This window comes from Entelurus aequoreus, linkage group LG12 (genome assembly GCF_033978785.1).
Source record: "Entelurus aequoreus isolate RoL-2023_Sb linkage group LG12, RoL_Eaeq_v1.1, whole genome shotgun sequence".
In the NCBI taxonomy this organism is placed as follows: Eukaryota; Metazoa; Chordata; class Actinopteri; order Syngnathiformes; family Syngnathidae; genus Entelurus; species Entelurus aequoreus.
Window position 1 is genome coordinate 58,584,157 of NC_084742.1, and position 12,041 is coordinate 58,596,197.

General features: G+C 41.7%; 1 protein-coding gene across 1 annotated transcript in view; it reads right to left on the bottom strand.

Annotated features, from left to right (window-relative positions):
• LOC133662901 (ATP-sensitive inward rectifier potassium channel 8-like) overlaps window positions 1–11,749 on the bottom strand; it is a 19,403-nt gene extending 7,654 nt beyond the window's left edge. The window contains exons 1-2 of the mRNA XM_062067090.1: window positions 11,178–11,749; window positions 10,892–11,040 (exon numbers count right to left, since the gene is read on the bottom strand). Coding sequence (XP_061923074.1) covers window positions 10,892–11,040; window positions 11,178–11,524 — 496 coding nt within the window. The 5' untranslated portion in view covers window positions 11,525–11,749. The remainder of the gene's footprint in view (window positions 1–10,891; window positions 11,041–11,177) is intronic.
• Between the last annotated feature and the right edge of the window lie 292 nt (window positions 11,750–12,041).

Here is a 12,041-nt window from a genome sequence, read left to right on the forward strand (position 1 = left end):
ATAACCCCATACTTTTTTGTTTTAATTGCTGATATCGGACCGATATCTGATATCAATATTTGCCCGAGACACCCCTACTCCTGATCCCTGGAAGACTGCTTGTATCGGACATTTTACATGCAATAACCACATTCTTTTTGTATTTTTTATTACTGATATCAGACCGATATCTGATATAGATATTTTCCCGAGACACCTCTACTCCTGATCCCTGCAAGACTGCTTGTATCGGACATTTGACATGCAATAACCCCATAGTTTTTTGGGTTTTTTTATATAGCTAATATCGGACCAACATCCAATATCAATATTTGCCTGAGATACCCCTACTCCTGATCCCTGCAAGACTGCTTGTATCGGACATTTTACATGCAATAACACCATACTTTTTTAATTTATTGCTAATATTGGACCAATATCTGGTATCAGTACTTGCCCAAGGCACACCTACTCCTGATCCCTGCAAGACTGTTTGTATCGGACATTTTACATGCAATAACCCCATGCTATATATTTTTTTCATTGCTGATATCAGACCAATATCTGATATCAATATTTTCCTGAGACACCCCTACTCCTGATCCCTGCAAGACTGCTTGTATCGGACATCTTACATGCAATAACCCCATACTTTTTTTTTTAAATTGCTGATATCGGACCGATATCTGATATCAATATTTGCCCGAGGCACCCCTACTCCTGATGCCTGCAAGACTGCTTGTATCGGACATTTGACACGCAATAACCCCATACTTTTTTGTTTTAATTGCTGATATCGGACCGATATCTGATATCAATATTTGCCCGAGACACCCCTACTCCTGATCGCTGGAAGACTGCTTGTATCAGACATTTTACATGCAATAACCCCATTCTTTTTGTATTTTTTATTACTGATATCAGACCGATATCTGATATAGATATTTGCCCGAGACACCTCTACTCCTGATCCCTGCAAGACTGCTTGTATCGGACATTTGACATGCAATAACCCCATAGTTTTTTGGGTTTTTTTATATAGCTAATATCGGACCAACATCCAATATCAATATTTGCCTGAGATACCCCTACTCCTGATACCTGCAAGACTGCTTGTATCGGACATTTTACATGCAATAACACCATACTTTTTTAATTTATTGCTAATATTGGACCAATATCTGGTATCAGTACTTGCCCAAGGCACACCTACTCCTGATCCCTGCAAGACAGTTTGTATCGGACATTTTACATGCAATAACCCCATGCTATATATTTTTTTCATTGCTGATATCAGACCAATATCTGATATCAATATTTTCCTGAGACACCCCTACTCCTGATCCCTGCAAGACTGCTTGTATCAGACATCTTACATGCAATAACCCCATACTTTAAAAAAAAAAATTGCTGATATCGGACCGATATCTGATATCAATATTTGCCCGAGGCACCCCTACTCCTGATCCCTGCAAGACTGCTTGTATCGGACATTTGACACGCAATAACCCCATACTTTTTTGTTTTAATTGCTGATATCGGACCGATATCTGATATCAATATTTGCCCGAGACACCCCTACTCCTGATCCCTGGAAGACTGCTTGTATCGGACATTTTACATGCAACAACCACATTCTTTTTGTATTTTTTATTACTGATATCAGACCGATATCTGATATCAATATTTGCCCGAGACACCTCTACTCCTGATCCCTGCAAGACTGCTTGTATCGGACATTTGACACGCAATAACCCCATACTTTTTTGTTTTAATTGCTGATATCGGACCGATATTTGATATCAATATTTGCCCGAGACACCCCTACTCCTGATCCCTGGAAGACTGCTTGTATCGGACATTTTACATGCAATAACCACATTCTTTTTGTATTTTTTATTACTGATATCAGACCGATATCTGATATCAATATTTGCCCGAGACACCACTACTCCTGATCCCTGGAAGACTGCTTGTATCGGACATTTTACATGCAATAACCACATTCTTTTTGTATTTTTTATTACTGATATCAGACCGATATCCGATATCAATATTTGCCTGAAATACCCCTACTCCTGATCCCTGCAAGACTGCTTGTATCAGACATTTTACATGCAATAACACCATACTTTTTTAATTTATTGCTAATATCGGACCAATATCCGATATCAATATTTGCCTGAGACACCCCTACTCCTGATCCCTGCAAGACTGTTTGTATCGGACATTTTACATGCAATAACCCCATGCTATATATTTTTTTCATTGCTGATATCAGACCAACATCTGATATCAATATTTTCCTGAGACACCCCTACTCCTGATCTCTGCAAGACTGCTTGTATCGGACATCTTACATGCAATAACCCCATACTTTTTAAAAAAAATTGCTGATATCGGACCGATATCTGATATCAATACTTGCCCGAGGCACCCCTATTCCTGATCCCTGCAAGACTGCTTGTATCGGACATTTTACATGCAATAACCCCATACTTTTTTGTTTTAATTGCTGATATCGGACCGATATCTGAGATCAATACTTGCCCGAGGCACCCCTATTCCTGATCCCTGCAAGACTGCTTGTATCGGACATTGACATGCAATAACCCCATACTTTTTTGTTTTAATTGCTGATATTGGACCGATATCTGATATCAATATTTGCCTGAGATACCCCTACTCCTGATACCTGCAAGACTGCTTGTATCGGACATTTTACATGCAATAACACCATACTTTTTTAATTTATTGCTAATATTGGACCAATATCTGGTATCAGTACTTGCCCAAGGCACACCTACTCCTGATCCCTGCAAGACAGTTTGTATCGGACATTTTACATGCAATAACCCCATGCTATATATTTTTTTCATTGCTGATATCAGACCAATATCTGATATCAATATTTTCCTGAGACACCCCTACTCCTGATCCCTGCAAGACTGCTTGTATCAGACATCTTACATGCAATAACCCCATACTTTAAAAAAAAAAATTGCTGATATCGGACCGATATCTGATATCAATATTTGCCCGAGGCACCCCTACTCCTGATCCCTGCAAGACTGCTTGTATCGGACATTTGACACGCAATAACCCCATACTTTTTTGTTTTAATTGCTGATATCGGACCGATATCTGATATCAATATTTGCCCGAGACACCCCTACTCCTGATCCCTGGAAGACTGCTTGTATCGGACATTTTACATGCAACAACCACATTCTTTTTGTATTTTTTATTACTGATATCAGACCGATATCTGATATCAATATTTGCCCGAGACACCTCTACTCCTGATCCCTGCAAGACTGCTTGTATCGGACATTTGACACGCAATAACCCCATACTTTTTTGTTTTAATTGCTGATATCGGACCGATATTTGATATCAATATTTGCCCGAGACACCCCTACTCCTGATCCCTGGAAGACTGCTTGTATCGGACATTTTACATGCAATAACCACATTCTTTTTGTATTTTTTATTACTGATATCAGACCGATATCTGATATCAATATTTGCCCGAGACACCACTACTCCTGATCCCTGGAAGACTGCTTGTATCGGACATTTTACATGCAATAACCACATTCTTTTTGTATTTTTTATTACTGATATCAGACCGATATCCGATATCAATATTTGCCTGAAATACCCCTACTCCTGATCCCTGCAAGACTGCTTGTATCAGACATTTTACATGCAATAACACCATACTTTTTTAATTTATTGCTAATATCGGACCAATATCCGATATCAATATTTGCCTGAGACACCCCTACTCCTGATCCCTGCAAGACTGTTTGTATCGGACATTTTACATGCAATAACCCCATGCTATATATTTTTTTCATTGCTGATATCAGACCAACATCTGATATCAATATTTTCCTGAGACACCCCTACTCCTGATCTCTGCAAGACTGCTTGTATCGGACATCTTACATGCAATAACCCCATACTTTTAAAAAAAAATTGCTGATATCGGACCGATATCTGATATCAATACTTGCCCGAGGCACCCCTATTCCTGATCCCTGCAAGACTGCTTGTATCGGACATTTTACATGCAATAACCCCATACTTTTTTGTTTTAATTGCTGATATCGGACCGATATCTGATATCAATACTTGCCCGAGGCACCCCTATTCCTGATCCCTGCAAGACTGCTTGTATCGGACATTGACATGCAATAACCCCATACTTTTTTGTTTTAATTGCTGATATTGGACCGATATCTGATATCAATATCTGCCCGAGGCACCCCTACTCCTGATGCCTGCAAGACTGCTTGTATCAGACATTTTACATGCAATAACCCCATACTTTTTATTTATTTATTGCTGATATCGGACTGATATCTGATATCAATATTTGCCTGAGACACCCCTACTCCTGATGCCTGCAAGACTGCTTGTATCGGACATTTTACATGCAATAACCCCATACTTCTTATTTATTTATTGCTGATATCGGACTGATATGTGATATCAATATTTGCCTGAGACACCCCTACCCCTGATCCCTGCAAGACTGCTTGTATCGGACATTTTACACGCAATAACCCCATACTTTTTTGTTTTAATTGCTGATATTGGACCGATATCTGATATCAATATTTGCCCGAGACACCCCTACTCCTGATCCCTGCAAGACTACTTGTATCGGACATTTTACATGCGATAACCCCATACTTTTTTTTTATTTATTGCTAATATCGGACCAATATCTGATATCAATACTTGCCTGAGGCACCCCTACTCCTGATCCCTGCAAGACTGCTTGTATCGGACATTTTACATGCAACAGCCCTTTGAGACACTTGTGATTTAGGGCTATATAAATAAACATTGATTGACTGATTGAATAACCCCATACTTTTTTGTTTTAATTGCTGATATCGGACTGATATCTGATATCAATATTTGCCTGAGACACCCCTACTCCTGATGCCTGCAAGACTGCTTGTATCGGACATTTTACATGCACTAACCCCATCCTTTTTTTTATTTTTGATATCGGACTATCCATCCATCCATCCATTTCCTACCGCTTATTCCCTTCGGGGTCGCGGGGGACGCTGGAGCCTATCTCAGCTACAATCGGGCGGAAGGCGGGGTACACCCTGGACAAGTCGCCACCTCATCGCAGGGCCGATATCGGACTAATATATCTGATATCAATATTTCCCTGAGACACCCCTACTCCTGATCCCTACGAGACTGCTTGTATCAGACATTTTACATGCAATAACCCCATACTTCTTATTTATTTATTGCTGATATCGGACTGATATCTGATATCAATATTTGCCTGAGACACCCCTACTCCTGATCCCTGCAAGACTGCTTGTATCGGACATTTTACATGCAATAACCCCATACTTCTTATTTATTTATTGCTGATATCGGACTGATATGTGATATCAATATTTGCCTGAGACACCCCTACCCCTGATCCCTGCAAGACTGCTTGTATCGGACATTTTACACGCAATAACCCCATACTTTTTTGTTTTAATTGCTGATATTGGACCGATATCTGATATCAATATTTGCCCGAGACACCCCTACTCCCGATCCCTGCAAGACTACTTGTATCGGACATTTTACATGCGATAACCCCATACTTTTTTTAATTTATTGCTAATATCGGACCAATATCTGATATCAATACTTGCCTGAGGCACCCCTACTCCTGATCCCTGCAAGACTGCTTGTATCGAACATTTTACATGCAACAGCCCTTTGAGACACTTGTGATTTAGGGCTATATAAATAAACATTGATTGATTGATTGAATAACCCCATACTTTTTTGTTTTAATTGCTGATATCGGACTGATATCTGATATCAATATTTGCCTGAGACACCCCTACTCCTGATGCCTGCAAGACTGCTTGTATCGGACATTTTACATGCAATAACCCCATACTTTTTATTTATTTATTGCTGATATCGGACTGATATCTGATATCAATATTTGCCTGAGACACCCCTACTCCTGATGCCTGCAAGACTGCTTGTATCGGATATTTTACATGCACTAACCCCAACTTTTTATTTTATTTTTGATATCAGACTAATATATCTGATATCAATATTTCCCTGAGACACCCCTACTCCTGATCCCTACAAGACTGCTTGTATCAGACATTTTACATGCAACAACCATTGCTGATATCGGAGCGATATCTGATATCAATATTTGCCCGAGGCACCCCTACTCCTGATCCCTGCAAGACTGCTTGTATCGGACATTTGACACGCAATAACCCCATACTTTTTATTTATTTATTGCTGATATCGGACTGATATCTGATATCAATATTTGCCTGAGACACCCCTACTCCTGATGCCTGCAAGACTGCTTGTATCGGACATTTTACATGCACTAACCCCAACCTTTTTTTTTATTTTTGATATCAGACTAATATATCTGATATCAATATTTCCCTGAGACACCCCTACTCCTGATCCCTACAAGACTGCTTGTATCAGACATTTTACATGCAACAACCATTGCTGATATCGGACTGATATCTGATATCAATATTTCCCTGAGACACCCCTACTCCTGATCCCTACAACACTGCTTGTATCAGACATTTTACATGCAACAACCATTGCTGATATCGGAGCGATATCTGATATCAATATTTGCCTGAGACACCCCTACTCCTGATGCCTGCAAGACTGCTTGTATCGGACATTTTACATGCACTAACCCCAACCTTTTTTTTTATTTTTGATATCAGACTAATATATCTGATATCAATATTTCCCTGAGACACCCCTACTCCTGATCCCTACAAGACTGCTTGTATCAGACATTTTACATGCAACAACCATTGCTGATATCGGACTGATATCTGATATCAATATTTCCCTGAGACACCCCTACTCCTGATCCCTACAACACTGCTTGTATCAGACATTTTACATGCAACAACCATTGCTGATATCGGAGCGATATCTGATATCAATATTTGCCCGAGGCACCCCTACTCCTGATCCCTGCAAGACTGCTTGTATCGGACATTTGACACGCAATAACCCCATACTTTTTATTTATTTATTGCTGATGTCGGACTGATATCTGATATCAATATTTGCCTGAGACACCCCTACTCCTGATGCCTGCAAGACTGCTTGTATCGGACATTTTACATGCACTAACCCCAACCTTTTTTTTTATTTTTGATATCAGACTAATATATCTGATATCAATATTTCCCTGAGACACCCCTACTCCTGATCCCTACAAGACTGCTTGTATCAGACATTTTACATGCAACAACCATTGCTGATATCGGAGCGATATCTGATATCAATATTTGCCCGAGGCACCCCTACTCCTGATCCCTGCAAGACTGCTTGTATCGGACATTTGACACGCAATAACCCCATACTTTTTATTTATTTATTGCTGATATCGGACTGATATCTGATATCAATATTTGCCTGAGACACCCCTACTCCTGATGCCTGCAAGACTGCTTGTATCGGACATTTTACATGCACTAACCCCAACCTTTTTTTTTATTTTTTAATATCAGACTAATATATCTGATATCAATATTTCCCTGAGACACCCCTACTCCTGATCCCTACAAGACTGCTTGTATCAGACATTTTACATGCAACAACCATTGCTGATATCGGAGCGATATCTGATATCAATATTTGCCCGAGGCACCCCTACTCCTGATCCCTGCAAGACTGCTTGTATCGGACATTTGACACGCAATAACCCCATACTTTTTATTTATTTATTGCTGATATCGGACTGATATCTGATATCAATATTTGCCTGAGACACCCCTACTCCTGATGCCTGCAAGACTGCTTGTATCGGACATTTTACATGCACTAACCCCAACCTTTTTTTTTATTTTTTAATATCAGACTAATATATCTGATATCAATATTTCCCTGAGACACCCCTACTCCTGATCCCTACAAGACTGCTTGTATCAGACATTTTACATGCAACAACCATTGCTGATATCGGAGCGATATCTGATATCAATATTTGCCCGAGGCACCCCTACTCCTGATCCCTGCAAGACTGCTTGTATCGGACATTTGACACGCAATAACCCCATACTTTTTATTTATTTATTGCTGATATCGGACTGATATCTGATATCAATATTTGCCTGAGACACCCCTACTCCTGATGCCTGCAAGACTGCTTGTATCGGACATTTTACATGCACTAACCCCAACCTTTTTTTTAATTTTTGATATCAGACTAATATATCTGATATCAATATTTCCCTGAGACACCCCTACTCCTGATCCCTACAAGACTGCTTGTATCAGACATTTTACATGCAACAACCATTGCTGATATCGGAGCGATATCTGATATCAATATTTGCCCGAGGCACCCCTACTCCTGATCCCTGCAAGACTGCTTGTATCGGACATTTGACACGCAATAACCCCATACTTTTTATTTATTTATTGCTGATATCGGACTGATATCTGATATCAATATTTGCCTGAGACACCCCTACTCCTGATGCCTGCAAGACTGCTTGTATCGGACATTTTACATGCACTAACCCCAACCTTTTTTTTTATTTTTGATATCAGACTAATATATCTGATATCAATATTTCCCTGAGACACCCCTACTCCTGATCCCTACAAGACTGCTTGTATCAGACATTTTACATGCAACAACCATTGCTGATATCGGAGCGATATCTGATATCAATATTTGCCCGAGGCACCCCTACTCCTGATCCCTGCAAGACTGCTTGTATCGGACATTTGACACGCAATAACCCCATACTTTTTATTTATTTATTGCTGATATCGGACTGATATCTGATATCAATATTTGCCTGAGACACCCCTACTCCTGATGCCTGCAAGACTGCTTGTATCGGACATTTTACATGCACTAACCCAGGGGTCGGCAACCCAAAATGTTGAAAGAGCCATATTGGACCAAAAATACAAAAACACATCTGTCTGGAGCCGCAAAAAGTTAAAAGCCATATTACATGTGTCATGAGATATACATTTAATTAAGAGGACTTAAAGGAAACTAAATGAGCTCAAATATAGCTACAAATTAGGCATAATGCTGCAATATGTACATATCGCTAGCCTAAATAGCATGTTAGCATCGATTAGCTTGCAGTCATGCAGTGACCAAATATGTCTGATTAGCACTCCACACAAGTCAATAACATCAACAAAACTCACCTTTGTGTACTCATGCACAACGTTAAAAGTGTGGTGGACAAAATGAGACAGAATAAAAGTGGCATAAAACACGTCCTAGAAAGTCGGAGAAAGTTACACATGTAAACAAACTATACGGTGAGTTCAAGGACCGCCAAAATTAGTAGGACAAAACGGCGCTCGCCAAATACTCGAATCAGTGAAGCATGTTTAATATAAGCAGTGTGATTTATAACAATTAGGGAGGTTTGTGTCATGTTTGTCCTCCTACAGAAACCATATTAAACAAAAAAATAGATTTTTTCCCCCCTCATCTTTTTCCATTCTTCATACATTTTTGAAAAATCTCCAGAGAGCCACTAGGGCGGCGCTAAAGAGCCGCATGCGGCTCTAGAGCCGCGGGTTGCCGACCCCCGCACTAACCCCAACCTTTTTTTTAATTTTTGATATCAGACTAATATATCTGATATCAATATTTCCCTGAGACACCCCTACTCCTGATCCCTACAAGACTGCTTGTATCAGACATTTTACATGCAATAACCCCATACTTCTTATTTATTTATTGCTGATATCGGACTGATATCTGATATCAATATTTGCCTGAGACACCCCTACTCCTGATCCCTGCAAGACTGCTTGTATCGGACATTTTACATGCAATAACCCCATACTTCTTATTTATTTATTGCTGATATCGAACTGATATGTGATATCAATATTTGCCTGAGACACCCCTACCCCTGATCCCTGCAAGACTGCTTGTATCGGACATTTTACACGCAATAACCCCATACTTTTTTGTTTTAATTGCTGATATTGGACCGATATCTGATATCAATATTTGCCCGAGACACCCCTACTCCCGATCCCTGCAAGACTACTTGTATCGGACATTTTACATGCGATAACCCCTTACTTTTTTTTATTTATTGCTAATATCGGACCAATATCTGATATCAATACTTGCCTGAGGCACCCCTACTCCTGATCCCTGCAAGACTGCTTGTATCGGACATTTTACATGCAACAGCCCTTTGAGACACTTGTGATTTAGGGCTATATAAATAAACATTGATTGATTGATTGAATAACCCCATACTTTTTTGTTTTAATTGCTGATATCGGACTGATATCTGATATCAATATTTGCCTGAGACACCCCTACTCCTGATGCCTGCAAGACTGCTTGTATCGGACATTTTACATGCACTAACCCCATCCTTTTTTCACATTTTTGATATCGGACTATCCATCCATCCATCCATTTCCTACCGCTTATTCCCTTCGGGGTCGCGGGGGACGCTGGAGCCTATCTCAGCTACAATCGGGCGGAAGGCGGGGTACACCCTGGACAAGTCGCCACCTCATCGCAGGGCCGATATCGGACTGATATATCTGATATCAATATTTCCCTGAGACACCCCTACTCCTGATCCCTACAAGACTGCTTGTATCAGACATTTTACATGCAACAACCAAATACTTTTTTTTTCCATTGCTGATATCGGAGCAATATCTGATATCAATAAAAATATATACAATATATATATATATAATGCAATAAAAAATGGTGGCCTGCTCATATCTTAGTATTGTAAACAACTCAGCAGGGGATCAACATACTTATTCCCCCCCCCCCGAAGCGTGCATGTGTATGACATCATCCTTGACCCCCCCGTGACCCCCGAGGCCTCACCCAGCATGACGGCGTTGATGATGAGGCCCACGATGTTCTGCAGGATGAGGACGGTGATGGCGGCGGGGCACTGCTCCGTGATCATCCGCCCGCCAAAGCCGATGGTCACCTGGACCTCGATGGAGAAGAGGAAGGCCGAGGTGAACGACCTGCGCAGGTAACACGGTCATTAGGAAGGCGCAGGTGGGTGGAGCTAGAGGCAGGTGTGTGTGGGCGTGGCTAAAATCGCCTTTAATCAAGTTAAAAAATGAACAAGTGCTGAAATGTGCCACTCCGCTGTCCTTACTTGACGCCAATGACGCAGTGAGGTCCGAGCAGGCGCTGCGGGTCCAGGTCGCCGTGCGCGAAGGCCACCAGCCACCAGCTCATGGCGAAGAGCAGCCAGCTGCTGACGAAGGTGGTGGTGAAGATGACGAGGGTGAAGCGCCACTTCAGGTCCACCAGCGTGGTGAAGACGTCCTGCAGGAAGCGGCCCTGCTCGCGGATGTTCTTGTGCGCCAGGTTGCACGAGCCGTTCTTGGCGATGAAGCGCGCCTTGTTGACGCGGTCGCGGAACACCGGCTTGCGGGGCAGACGCGACGCCAGCCCCGGCAGGCCGAACTCCTCCGGGATGATGCTCTTTCTCGCCAGCATCTCCGCGCTCTTCGGCTCCGGTGCGCCTTTGACGCACTGGAGGCGCGCAGTGCCCGCTGGTGAGAGCGCGCCTTCGGGCTGGCTCGGTTCTCCGAACCTCCTGAGGACTCGCTTCGGCCGCCTTCCCCGGAACTCGCTTCAGTCGCCGAGTCGCCGCTCTCTTCGGACAACGTCCGAGTACGCACACGACGTCAAGTCAACTATGGAGGAAGTCGGACAACTCCTCTCACGCACAACTGATCCCGGATCTGTGGCAACTTACGGCCAACAGGTGGCGCCATTTCAGCGGTCTTTGCACTCAAAAGCATTTCCAAACGTACCTGCTGGGACCACTTGACATCCATCCATCCATTTATACCGCTTGTCCACATTTTGCAAATATTTCTAACAACTTGAAGTACTTTTGAAGTAGTTCTAAAATACATTTTCTGACCCCTCCCCCCCCCCCCCCAAATATTTGTAGTATCACTCGGCACATCGCATTTATTGCTGATATCGGACCGATATATATGATATC